The 14025-nt window shown below is 37.0% G+C and overlaps 2 protein-coding genes across 2 annotated transcripts; both read right to left on the bottom strand.

The window, feature by feature from the left end:
* Positions 1-4000: 4000 nt before the first annotated feature.
* On the bottom strand, positions 4001-6085 carry LOC114309635 (PR5-like receptor kinase). Its single transcript, XM_028255421.2, has 3 exons — positions 5632-6085; positions 5502-5553; positions 4001-5419 (listed from the first exon to the last, which is right to left on the bottom strand). The coding sequence occupies exons 2-3, from the start codon at positions 5536-5538 to the stop codon at positions 4257-4259; spliced, it is 1200 nt and encodes a 399-aa protein (XP_028111222.1). The 5' UTR covers positions 5539-5553; positions 5632-6085; the 3' UTR covers positions 4001-4256.
* Positions 6086-7890: 1805 nt separating this feature from the next.
* On the bottom strand, positions 7891-13801 carry LOC114309633 (uncharacterized). The gene is made up of 4 exons (XM_028255419.2): positions 13293-13801; positions 12401-12498; positions 8321-8394; positions 7891-8234 (listed from the first exon to the last, which is right to left on the bottom strand). The coding sequence occupies exons 1-3, from the start codon at positions 13582-13584 to the stop codon at positions 8341-8343; spliced, it is 444 nt and encodes a 147-aa protein (XP_028111220.1). The 5' UTR covers positions 13585-13801; the 3' UTR covers positions 7891-8234; positions 8321-8340.
* Positions 13802-14025: the final 224 nt, after the last annotated feature.

Below are 14025 nucleotides of genomic sequence, written 5' to 3'. Positions count from 1 at the left end.
TTAGAGGTATATTTTCTTGTACAAAAATTCTAGAGGAGTAAAATGGTCTGCAAGGCCAGGCCTGATTCGGCTCCTAGGGGCCAAATAGGATGAGCTTTTTGGGCATTTGGGCCTTTTAATTTAGAAAAATCATTATAACCCAAAGTCTGGTTTTGAATACTTCAGCACAAGGTCCTATCCAATGGGTTGCGACCAATGTTTTTAAAATCGGACTGGTTCTGGTTCGAATCAACCCTCAAATCCATTTCTCTTCAAAAAATGGCTTATTTTTGGAAAATTACTTTAAACTGTTGTTAAACCGCAACCCGGTACCGGTTCAAGCAAAGTGGCCTAGTCTATGCATGAAGTATTTTTTCTTTGAAGTGTAAAATGTTACATCAAAATGCTTTTGTAAATTTCTCATATGTATTACTCAATTATAAAGCTAGCTTGGTGGTTATATTAAATATTAATATAGTTTCTGATTTTTTTTTTTTTCAAATGCATAAATATTTTTAGAAATTAAATTTAAAATAAATTAAATATATAAATATAAATTTAAAATTTTATATATTTTTAAATTATTTATAACGCTACGATTTGATCCGATAATTAAACCAGTGACTCGTCTAAAACATGGTATTAATATTGGCTTCATTTCCATTCTAGATCCTTGGGTTGTTGAGCTGTTAGATATTATTGTGTGGGCTTTTGAGGATATGCATTGGTGGTATTGGTTTTAAAAAGACAAAATAAAAAGGCAAAAGAAATAGAGAAAAAAATAAAATTATATTTTTCTCAAATTTTTTTTTTCTTTTTCTTCTCTCTATGCATTGGTGGTATTGGTTTTTAAAAGACAAAATAAAAAGGCAAAAGAAATAGAGAAAAAAATAAATTTATATTTTTCTCATTTTTTTTTCTCTCTATTTTCAAATTCTTATGCAAATTAATGGTCTTAAGAATACGAGTTTTCACCTAGTTTAGCAGATTTTTTTGAATCTGATTTTCTTTTTCCCAAAATTTTGAAGAACTTAAAATTTGAAAAATTGAAAATTAAGATGCTGCTATATAATCAAAAAAAAAAAAAGTAACAAGAATTTGTATACAGAATTATATGATGCATTGAGACTTAAATCATTTAACACGAAGTATTCAATAAAATGTGATTAATTACAACCATCACACCACTGAATCATTCTGATAAAGAATTATTCAAGTTGCATTCACTGTTTTAAATATGAACCCAACTTGTTCGGGAATTCTATTTGCACCCAAAAAAATCGTTCAGTACATCTAACTTCTTAGTATTCTTTATTAAATTATTTAGGAATGCAATTTACTCTCAATACATTCTATGCTTTTTTTTCACAAATTACCTTTCAATATAAAATCATAATTTGTGGTATATCCAAATATTAAACAAATCAACATTAGATACCACACAAGCTTGAAGATCAACCAAAAGAAGCCTCGCATAGCTTTTAACAGTAGATACTATTTCCTCTTCGGATTGAATCAATTTTTTGTAGGTTTAAGATTTAGAATTTATTGTAAAGATTGTTTCTCATTTGGTCACCTTTTTTATTTTCTGATTCTCTTCCTATAATGCATACGAAACCCAATCGTGGTAAACATATTTTTTCTCAGTTTTTTTCTTTAAGAAAATGCTCTGCATCAATTGTTTGTTGTGGCTATGGAGGTGATCAAATGCCTTTTCTTCTCTTAATTAATTTATTTAAATCTTTGTTAAGTTACTGAGAATGAATGAGTGTTGATTTGGAATAGTTTCAAGTGATGATGATGAAAAGGGATGGATTCCAGTGAAATAAAGATTGTGGTGGATTGGTGAAGAAGCTCTAACAAGAACAGATCTTATATGGTGTAAAATTTTGCAGATTAAACAAGACATTGATTGAAATTTTAGCCAAAGGAAAAAGGACTTACCTGTTCTTCAAAGTTTTGAAACTTCGTGGTCCTAAACCCAGTTCTTTCATGAATCCTAAAACCCTTTCAACTAAATACGTAGAAATAATTAGGGTATATTATAAGGAAAAAATATATATTTTATTTTAGAATTTAATATGTATTGTCTTTATTAATAAATTTATATTAAGATATAATAAGAATTAAAATTTCAAAAGTTTAGTTGGGCATACTGAGTTACCATTTGGGTGCAAAATAGAATCACCCCAACTTGTCTCCACAGTCCAGCTTCCAGGTTGTAGCCCATTACCCAAGTCTGTCTTGGTAAATCAAAGCGTTCAACATATAAGGCTAGGTAAATTACACTTTGCACCCTTACATTTTACACCAAATTTTATTTCGACCCCTACACATGAAATCATGACAGTCAATTTCTTATACTTCTGGTCAAATCCTACGTTAGTTCCTACACATTAAATCGTGATAGTCAACCCCCTGTACTTTTGGTCAAATCACACTTTGGTCCCTACATAAGTATCAATATTCCCCTTCTATTACTCAATTGTTTAAATCTTTAATAGAATCCAATCATGTAGCAACAAAATGCAGATTGTGAACAATTAAGAATACGAACTAGGGTTTTGCATAAATTGGAATAACGAAATTCTATTTTTCACAGTAACACAGTCTTTTGTGTATTCCTCTTCGATTTCTCTACTGTCTTTTTTTATTTCAAAATTTTCATTTTCTTGCCTCTTTGTCTCAATTTTCAACTACGAACATATATATATATATATATATATATTGATGGAAAATATAGATAATTTTCCTATTCTTGTCACATAACTATATTCTATTAAAGATTTAAACAATGGAGTAATAGAAGGCGAACAATGACACTTGTATAAGGATCAAAGTGAGATTTGACCAAAAGTATAAGGGGTTGATTGTTATGATTTTATGTGTAGGGATCAAAATGGGATTTGACCAGAAGTGTAGGGAATTCACTGTCATGATTTTATGTGTAGGAATCAAAATGAAATTTGATGCAAAGTGTAGGGGTACAAAGTATAATTTAGCCTACTAGACTTATTAAGCAATCATTCCTTCAAAAAAATAAAGTTAATCAGATATTGATAGTCCATGATTGGTTGAACAAATTACAATCTCAAACAAGTTTTTCAAAATCTATAAATGGAAATGAAGCCTTAACTGGGCTCCCAAAAAAATTAGAATGAAAGGTATGGGCAATGGAAAGAAGCACGAAGGGAGTGTTAGGGATAGATGTAGGATTTCCAGAGTTAAAGTAGAAAAGTAGGGATCAGGGGCCATTGAGAGAGCATTGGGATATTATAATGGGAAGAGCACTCTCTAAACATTACAAGGATCCAACAAAAACCTTCTCTATCAATAGATCACCTTAGAACTAATTTATCCTAATGCTTCAATCAAAAAACTCCGTATTAATATCTAACCAATACTCATAACCAATGTAGAAACATAGAAGAAAAGCTATGAGTTGTGTTTGATGTGATAAGTTGAAACTCTTGAGTGAAAAAAAAAATGTATATATGATACACAGAAAGAGATTCTTCAAACTACTAACTAGTTAGAGGCTATTTCGATATCATGTTTCCTCATGATAGAAGTGCCAGTTACAAAAGTAGAACCTGTTACCATATGAGAGGAAACTGAATCAAAACCGCTACTGTTCCTCACCATGCGGGCAAAGAGACCTCGAATTACTAGCCTCCACAGACAAGAATGGGAATGGGTTTAGGGGCGTTGGAATCTCATCTAGTCCCTCCAACATTTTCACCACAATGCTCATCAAAGGCCTTGATTCGGGCTTATACTGAATGCACCAGAGAGCTATCTTAGCCATCCTCTCTGTCATCCCTCTATCCTTCTCCTCAATCCCACATGCTATCATCAACTCCCCCATTTCTCGTTTCTCAAATTTACTCCATACCCACTTAGGAAACCACTCTTGGCTCTCCGGAAGATTGACATCAAGGTTCCTTCTCCTTCCTATGATTTCAATCGCAATGGGTTATCCTCTGCTGACACTCTTCATGGGTTATTACATTCATGTTGGGTGTCTAATATTTCAATCATCTATTACATTCAATTCATATTTACAATAAGAGGGGAAAAAGAAGGAAATTAAATTTTGTTACACATCAATTACATATTAAGAGAAATTAGCAATTTAAAGCTGATTTGGAAAATGTCAATCCTGTTTAAAAACCTAAAATGTCCCATATTGGTTTTAGAACTCAGATACCTAGGCAGCTGAGTCATAAGACAATCTCAGCTCCGGAAGCCATAAGTCGTCAACCATTCCTCAGGTTCTAGCTTATTTCAATCTCATATTGTGTTGATGTTTGAGAAGATTCTGAGTTGGAATTGCATACACCACCACCCTTTGTTAATTCAGCAACCCTATCCGGAAAGGGTGACCCTGCAACCATCAAGTGTCGAAACGGATTTCTAGGCATCGGCAACTCTACCCCTCCTTCCAACATCTTCACCACAACACTCATCAGAGGCCTCTCCTCCGGCAGATACTGAACGCACCACAATGCAACCACCACCACCCTCCCTGCCTTCTCTTTATCCTCCTTGTCTTTAATATTGCAAATCACCATTACATCCGAAACCTCTCCTTTTTCAAATTTTTTCCAAACCCATCTCGGAAACCACTCTTGACTATCTGATGAATTCACCTCCAAATTTCTTCGCCTTCCCAAAATCTCAAATAGAAGCATCCCAAAGCTGTAAACATCGCACTTGTGGGTTATAGGAAACGGCATCCACAATTCTGGAGCAGCATACCCAGGAGTCCCCCTCCCTTCAGCCAGTGTCATGTGAGTTTTCTCTCGATTGCAAAGCTTTGCCAATCCGAAGTCAGCAACCTTGGGACAGAAATCTACATTCAGAAGAATATTTTCGGGTTTTATGTCGTAATGGGTTATCCTCTGCTGACACTCTTCATGTAAATACGCAATACCTTTGGCTGTTCCAATCGCAATATCGTGTAATTTCTCCCACTCGATGTTTTCATTTTTGTTGAATAGTAGCCGATCCAGAGAACCGTTCTCCATGAACTCATAGACAAGAGCAGTGAGTTGTATGTCAAAGCAAAACCCATAAAGCTGAACAAGATTGATATGGTGTGTTCTCCCCATAGTGCTAACTTCAGCCACAAACTGTTCCTCTATTCTCCTTTCAGAGCTCCCATTGAGAACTTTCACTGCAACTGGTAAGCCAGTAGAGAAAGTTCCTTTGTAAACCGCCCCAAAACCACCTGTACCTAACAAATTGGAGAAATTGTCCGTCGCGGTTTTAAGTTGCTGAGAAGAAAACCTGATAGGCTTCTCAATCTCATCAAGGACTTTGCCAATAGCCGGTGCTATAATCTTGGAGCTGCCTTCAGGATATAAGCAAACTCCAGTCCTTCTTCCCTCCAAGGATTTGTGAAATATCAATGATATCCTCCACAAGATCATAACCACTGCAAATTGAGATATAAGAATGAAAAACCATAACCAAAATAGCAATCAAATAAAAGAAGAAAAAGCTACAGAATTGCTTACAGAGAAAACTTAAAATTGCTATTGTTCCAATCTCCATCAAGACAGATGCCAACTACAGGAAATGGATGTTTGTCACAACTTTGTTCACAACGAAGAAGAAAACATTGTTTTTGCCAAAACAAATAAATACCCAGAATAGTGATTAGGGTTCAGAATTTGGAATTGATATCTACATATACTGCGGTTGATGTTCTTTCAGATAAGATTTCGTGTCTAATCAACCAGTGCTTTCCTGAAAAGAAACCAATCTCTGTACTAAGTGATGTCTGTAAAATGAATATTCTCAGAATCAATACAAGCTTAACAAATTTATTGTAACATATATTATTGTATTCAAACCCTACTCCTATGTTTCTTTCTGCTTGTCAATTAATAAACCAATTACAAAATAATAATAATAATAATAATAATTCAGGATTTGACATTTAAGTGCACATCCAAAAATTCACATATAAAATAATGCTGGGAAGACCAAGTAGCGGTAAAGGCACGTCTTACTGGGTACTACAACTTGGTTAAACAAGCATCTTAGAGGGTACCATGGTTTGATTCTTGTAGCCGTGCAACACCTAAACATTAGGGGCCTGTTTGGTAACATTTACGTTTTCAGTTTATATTTACAAAAATTTTATAAACTGATTTTTGTTTATTTTTAGAAAAATATAAACTACAAATGCGTTTGATTTGGACAAAATGTTTGAAAATTTTAAAAAATATAAATTAAAAGAGTGAGAAATGGCGAGTGGTGGCGTGGCGGGTGGTGAGTGGTGACGAGTGGTGGCGGATGGTGGTAGCGGAAGACCATGGTGGCGGGTGGGTGGCGACGGAAGACGGTAGTGGTGATGACGGAAGACGATGATGGCGGGTGGCGGGTGATAGGTAATAACGGCAGGTGGCAGGTGGTAGGTGGTGGCAGCAGAAGACAGTGATGGAGAGTGGTGGCAGAAGACGGTGGTGGCGGGTGGGGGCGGGTGGTGGTGAGTGGTGGCGGCAGAAGACGGTGGTAGAAAGTGGTGACAAGTGGCGGGTGGCGGCGGCGGCGGCGAAAGATGGTGGTGGAAAGTGGTGGCAGGTGGTAGCGGCGGAAGATAGTAGTGGAAAGTAGTGGCGGGTGGTAGTGGCGGAAGATGGTGGTGGCAGCTGAAGACGGTGGTCGAAAGTGGTGGCAGGTGGTGGGTGGTGGCGGCGAAAGACGATGGTGGAAAGTGGTGGCAGGTGGCGGTGGAAAATGGTGGTGGAAAGTGGTGGCGGGTGGTAGTGGCGGAAGATGGTGGTGGTGGAAGACGATGGTGGAAAGTGGTGGCAAGTAACAGGTGGTAGCGGCGGCGAAAGATGGTGGTAGAAAGTAGTGGCAGATGGCAAGTGGTGGCTGGTGGTAATGGCGGAAGATGGTGGTGACGGGTGGTGGCAGCGGAAGACGGTGGTGGAAAGTGGTGACAGGTAGCGGGTGGTGACGGCGAAAGACGATGATGGAAAGTGGTGGAGAGTGGTAGTGGTGGAAGATGGAGGTGGCGAGTGGTGGCAGCGAAGACGGTGGTGGAAAGTGGTGGCAGGCGGTGGCGGCAGAAGATGGTGGTAGTGGAAGTGGCGGCGGAAGACGGTGGTGGGTGGTGGCAGCAGAAGACAGTGGTGGAGGGTGGTGGTGGGTGGTGGCGGCGGAAGACGGTGGTGGAAAATAGTGACAGGTGGTGACGAGTGGTGGGTGGTTAAAAAAAAAAACTGAAAACGTAAACTCATTTTTTGAGTTTACAAATTTTGGCCAAATTTATAAACTGAGGCCACTGGTTTATAAACTAAAATATTTCCCAAACAAGTTTTTATGACAATTTTTAAAATTTTTGTAAATATAAACTGAAAATTGAAAATATAAGTGTTACCAAACGCCACCTAGGTAAGCTCCTCCACAGGATTGACAATGTTCTCAAATGTACTAGACGGAAAACAAAAACAAAAACAAAAACAAACAAACAAGCAAACAATGCTGGCAGCAGGGCAGTAAAAGGGAACTCAAGCCAACCCTTCTCCCACATAATCATTCACCCAAATCCAAACCGCACAGGTCATCAATTAGGATGAACTACAACCATCAGACACTCATCAGCTGCTTGCTAAACCAGAAAGATTTAAAATTTAATAATAGGAGGGGAAGGAAAATTTAAAAGAATAAATAAATCAATAGTGAAAACTGAGACTACTGAAATCCAACCCTGTTCACCAGGTTAGCACTGCATCATTCTTACAATTCGCATAAAAACAAACACACACGCGCAAGGGATGATATAGCCAGCCCCCTTCGGGGGAGGCCAACCAAAATTTCTGTGATGCAGATAACAAATGGCATCATATCTCCTTAAAATTACAAACCATTGCAGAGTGAATCTCTGCTCTCTGGGCAACAAAGAAGAGCTTTTAATTAAGAAAAAGTTACAAATACATTAGCAAATCAAGATCAAAAGTTCATCAATCGGGTAATGAAAACAGAGAACATGAAGGAAAAGTACAGGACCAAAAAGGAGCTAACTTTATATTGATTACAAGACCCATATGATATAACCTCTAAAACAATAAAGACTGTTAGATGCTACAACATAATTTCTAGAGAGAAGCAACAGCCAGATCCCAAAACACTTGGAGAAAGGTCCCTTCACCAATCAATAGGCACTACCCTTATTTAGTATTTAGGCATACAGGTAAAGGACCCAGGAGAATCTGCAGGTGGCCTTGACAAAATTTCTGCAAACCAGTAGTTTTCAAGTTTAGGGGAATCCAATATAACATTTCAGCAAAACCACAAAAAAGGATTATAAATATCTCGTTACCTGCCCAACCAACATGCTTGTTACACGCTTTGTACTTTGCTGGATATATCTTTTGCTTTTGTATCTACTTGATCCTGGATTAGATGTTCAACCAAGGGTAAGAAGGGAGTTATGAATAGCAAGTTGCATATGCCACAATAAACACTAAGAAATCAATTTAGAACAATGATAATAACTATATTTTCAACCACAATATGAAAAGCCAACATAATTGGTAAAATTGCATCTGCAAATGCTTCATATCCATACCCAGATATCTATATAACATACATAAAAGTAAATTGGGGATGCTTTTTTTGAATACCCTATACTATGATTATACCCTTCAAGCCCCTACTTATTGCAATTATGCCATTGCTTAAAATCAACAACCCACCGCGATTGCCTACAAGCTTCCTCAATGAACGAACTCTTATCCATATGCGGCTTGCTCTATGATTCCATCCACGTAGTCAGGTCTCTTTCCTCAAAGGGTTTCACAAAGAAGCCATCACCCACCAACCAACCGAGTTTAGCCTAATTGGCCAGAGCCTTGCACCTCACTAAGAGAGCTCAAAGGGTTCAAGTCTAGCCGCAAGCAAAACTCGCCCCCTCCCCCAAGCCACGGCCTTCGATGCAAAGAAAAAACAAAAACACCACCTGCCAATTTTGCTCCAATTGATGTGAGCGAGTGCAGTAATTAGAGATATGAATCTCCTTAATTTGACTAACTAAATGGCTGTTGATAGAGTCAAGTGAAGAAGAAGGATTTATGTAGCCGACCCCATTTGATGGAACTTAAGGCTCAGTTTGGTTTTGTTTGGTTTGGTTCTTTTCTTTTCTTTTGACATTGCTCTAGTCTCCCCTTTTTCCTCTTGATTTTTTTTTTTTTGGTGTGTATGGTTTATGTGGGGGAAAAAATTCCATTGATCTCCAGCGCTAATTACATCCCAATGGATTGATTTTGTGAAGCTGACAGAATATTACACAAATTGAAAAAAAAAAACAAGTTTTTGCTCTTTGTTACTTTCACTAGTTGATAGTATTTGTCTTATGACTTATTCTTCTTCTTCTTTCCTCTCACAAGGTGAAAAAAGTGGCTTACGTGGAATAGTTTGTATTGTGGTTTTTGTTGTTTTAACATTTTGCTCAAATGCATACATGTATTGATTATGTATTTTGGCATCCAATACTACCAACATATAGGTTGGGAAGTGTCGTGCTTTTATTTGATGAGATACATGCTTAGGCGTGCATAAAAATTACTAGAATGGGGGACTATTGTAACATAAACCAATAAAACAACACTTTTTTTTCAATTTCCAGAGGTTGAAATTGAGAATAATCTCAATATGATAAATGAGATTAACGACTCAACTTTCCAGAAAAATATGACTAATGACAAGCAGTGGAACAAATCATGTAAGTTATCATTACTTTTCTCAATGAAATGTGTCATGGTTTAATTTCCCTTCACATGGTGGGTGATGGATTATTTTATGTAAATATGAGAATCTTCATATTTCTTTACACTTGGATTAATATTTGAGATTGATATCAATATCTAAGCACAACACAAGTGCAGGGGGTTCAACTAGTATTTTGAAAAGACTTTTGTCCAGTCTGCTAGTCATGGTTTCCTTTTTATTTATTTTTTAAAACATTTTTTGACATTTTCTATTAACATTAACCAATTTATAGTCACATTTTATTACATAAAAAGGTTGAAGTGAGAGTGAGGAATAGAAAGAGAAAACAGCCTCCAAGCTATAAACAACTCTGGATTATATCACATCCTGGACCCAAAAAGATTCAAAAGCCCTTTCTCCACTTTGTCAAAAGCACACACTTTCAAATCACGGTGGGGACAACTGCTAGCTCCATCAACTATTGAAGGTCCAACTAAGGTAGGAAAACTTTAGAAAACATGGCACAAGACTTCCTACGAGTCGAGCTTCGTGGTGGGTTTTGGTTATAGAAAGCTTCTACACTCAGTCTAATTGTGGAAGCATGGCGGGGGGGATTGGTCTTCGTTGGAGGTGTCCATGTCCCTTTGTTTAGGACTATGGAACTTGGAAGGGTATTCAAATTGGGCGGCGTGTGGTGTAGGACTGTGGAAGGGTATTCAAATTGGGTGGGTTGGATGTGTTTTTGAGCCATACTCGAGTTGTTGCTGGGAGTGGGCACAGGATTGGTTTGAAGTCACCTTCAATGTGGAGGAGAAGTTGGAGCTCTCTTTCCTTTCTCTTGCTGATGTGGCATGGCAACTAATAGAGATACCATTAGTTACTATTTTCAGAAAAAGGGTTATCAAGTTTTTTGGAACGTTGATTTCAGGAGAGAGTTGAATGACTGATGTAAAGAAATTGATGATACTCTTTTATCTCTTCAATTTGACTCCCCTCTATAAGGAGAGAGAGAGGACATAGATAGGTGCAAGCCAAATATGAGAGAACTAAGAAAAAATCATTTTATGAAGCTTTGGCAAAGCACAAGGATTCATCCTTTCTGGGGAGCGGGGTTTGGGTTCCAAGATCCCTCGGAGGTTGCAACTCTGTTTGGACCGCTGACAGCCATTCATGCGAAGATCTTGACTATTGATACTTTGATTAAGAATCCACATCAATTGGTGTTGTATGTGTAAAAATAAGAGGGACTTGCATGTAAGTCTTAATAAGTGAACTTATTGTTTAATAGGTCCTATGATAATTAATGGCATTTTTCATCAAACACTATTAAAAAAAAAAAATCACTAATTGCTAAGTTTCAGCGACAGTTTAAAAATTCTCACAAAAAAGCCCTTAATTATAAGTTCTAGCGACAGTTTAAAAAAATCGTCACAAAAAAACGTTGCTAATTTTCAACGACAATTTAAAAAATTCGTCACAGAAAAATATCACTAATTATAGCTGTTAGCAACAATTTACAAAACCGTGACAAAAAAGTCACTAATTGTTAATTTTTAGAAACATGCAAAAAATCGTTATAAAAAATTATTTTTAACGACGATTTTAGTAAGACTTATTTTCAATAGGATTTTATTGGAATTAAATTTAATTATTAGGACCTATTGGTAGTTTACCCTAAAAAATAATGGGGAATCCATTAATCATATCCTAATTCATTGTTTGGTGGCTAGGGAGTCGTGGTTCTTGTCACTGAGCATGTTTGGTGGACAAGTATGAAACCTACCAGTGTGCCTGTGCAGGGGTTTGCTCCTTGCTTGAAGGGGAGCTAAGGTGGGTAAGAGAAGGAAACAGGTTTGGCTTTTGGCTCCCTCGGGCCTCGGCGGCTTTCATGTGGATCACTTGGGGGAAACAATCATGTTTGATGGATTTGAAGATCTCATTTTTAGATTAAAAATCCCTATGTTGTTTAATTTGTATAGTTGGTTCTCAAAAAGTGTTAAACCATCATTTAACTGAATACCTTCACACATTTCTATACACTTGTTATACAAATATCACAACTAATGACCACCCAGCATTTCCCTAAAAAAAATATAGATCTGAAGGAACTACAGATAACTAAGATAAGGAAAACACACAAGAAGGAGGAATAAATAGTGATGAAACTTATTCTCCCATGGCAAAGGTCCATAATCTTCAAATTTCAGGTCATGCAATCTTAAAATGTAGAATGGAACTCTATCTTTATTCTCGTGAGTAAATGATGTGATCAATTCCCGATCTGAGTATGATAGATCCTATTTTTCTCTTTGATCAACGGAAGGTAAAGGTCAACTTATTGTAAAGCCGTATGCAATGGACAAAAGATGCACATACTAATTATAAAAATAAAAAATAAAACAAGAAAAGAAGAATAAGAAGCTTAATCAGGAAGCATAATTGAGTAGAAGGAAAAGATGATGAGGAATTGCTTATAAGCTACATCAATTGTTCCTTCAAAGAAGTCTTTGGACCAGCATGTTTTGCCCCACCAACACCAAACAATGAAAAAAACAAACCCAACAAAAATCACCATGAGTGAAATCAAAGCTCATAAACTGATTAACAGAACAGTCAAATTCAGAACTAATATCAATAATATTTGAGCAAACATGAGTGAAAATTTAGTAAATTGCTTTAATAGAAAGCTCACCGATCCCTTGTTTTCGTAATAATCATCTAAAGCCCACTGATACTTTGATTGATTCAACCCGAACCAATGTGCCACGTACTCATCCAAACTCGAATGAGCTACAAAACAAAACAAAAAATTACAAATGAATATAAAAGCTCTTACCACTTAGGCAGCACAATATTAATTTCTTTATCATTTATTTTTAATTTTAGTTACTTGAATTGCACAAGCATCACTTGTGCCAACAGCTAGTAAATAGTAAATAAATAAACAACTGAAACAAATTTAAAATTCAGGGTCTGTTTGTTTGCCCATAGGTGGAAAGATAATGAAACATTAAATTGATAACTTTATTCACAAAAATCCTGTTCTTTTCTCTGAACAATCCCTAACAATGTGACAAACACTTATCCAAGCCCCCAATGTGTTATAAAAAACAATATCGAAGAAATCAAAAACATTTTTTGTTTCACGAATCACGATTCAGAAGAACTAAAACCAAACAGAGATTTTAGTCTTTCGAGTTTACTCATCCAAACTCGAATAAGCTGTTAAAAAACAAACAAACACAATTAAAATTCCAGGTCTGTTTGTTTTCCCAAAAAAATATAGGTGAAAAGATAATAATGAAACATTAATTGAGCACTTATTCAAAAAAAATCAAAACAAGCCAAAACTATGTGATGATAAATATTTATCCAAACCCCAATGTAGCAGAAATCAAAACATTTTGTTTCACCAATCACAATTCAAAAGAACAAAAATTTTTAAAAAAAAAGGGAAGAAAACAGGCAGCGAAATTTTCCGTCATTTTCTCGGAATCAAAGGAATGGTGAGAAAATTCCTCAAAAGAATGGGGGGGAAAAAAAAGCACAGCAACGACACTGTACAGAAAAGATCAAAACGGTACCGTTCTGGACTTTAGCGACGGCGTTCCAGAAGAACCCGAAGGCCGGTCCGTCAGACGGAGCGGGCTTCAGAAACTGCTGCGGCGGAGCCTGAACCGGCGGCTGGGGGGTCTGAACCGGTGGCGGAGTGCGAGGCTGAACCGGCGGCGAAGAAGGAGCGTTTTTAGGCGGCGATTCGGAAATCGGAGCGGAGGGTTTAGGTGAAGGAGTCGCCGGAGGAGTAACGAAGACTGTGTAAGGTCCGATCTTGCCGATCATAGGAGGAGGAGTCGATTCTTTGCTTGTGATCGGCATTTTCTATGTCTAGAGAGAGAAAGCACAAGTATATACTACTTGGAGTGAGAGTGTGTTGTGTGTATATATATCTATATGTATATTTATATGTATTTAGAGAGAGAGAGAGAGAGAGAGAGAGAGAGAAGAGAGGAATAAAAGGATTTTGAGAGAGAGAGGGAGAGAGAAGTAGAAGGTGGAAAAGTGAGTTTGAGATGTGGCAATGGGTGTGAAGTGTGAAAGTGAGTTGGATGGGTGGGTATGTATGCATGCATGTATGTATGTATGTATGTATGTGTAACTAATGGATGGGGATTGGGGGGGTGTTTGGGGTTTAAGACACGGCTATGCACGCTTCTCGATGTCTGTCTGTGCCTTGGTGGTGGATCTTTGTCTTTTTCTTATTATTATTATTTTAAGAAAAATTTATCCATAAGTTTTAGTTTCTGAAAAGTTAAACCA

The sequence above is a fragment of the Camellia sinensis genome, chromosome 4 (genome assembly GCF_055761805.1).
Source record: "Camellia sinensis isolate YWXY chromosome 4, ASM5576180v1, whole genome shotgun sequence".
NCBI lineage: Eukaryota > Viridiplantae > Streptophyta > Magnoliopsida > Ericales > Theaceae > Camellia > Camellia sinensis.
This window is presented reverse-complemented; position numbering and strand designations above follow the sequence as displayed.

Coding starts and splice junctions, on each gene's coding strand:
- LOC114309633 (XM_028255419.2), bottom strand. CDS start 13,584: ATGCCGATCACAAGCAAAGAATCGACTCCTCCTCCTATGATCGGCAAG. Junction 12,499..13,292: donor CGTCGCTAAAGTCCAGAACG/GTACCGTTTTGA, acceptor TTTGTTTTGTAG/CTCATTCGAGTTTGGATGAG. Junction 8,395..12,400: donor ATTACGAAAACAAGGGATCG/GTGAGCTTTCTA, acceptor CATCTAATCCAG/GATCAAGTAGATACAAAAGC.
- LOC114309635 (XM_028255421.2), bottom strand. CDS start 5,538: ATGGAGATTGGAACAATAGCAATTTTAAGTTTTCTCT. Junction 5,420..5,501: donor AGCAATTTTAAGTTTTCTCT/GTAAGCAATTCT, acceptor CTCAATTTGCAG/TGGTTATGATCTTGTGGAGG.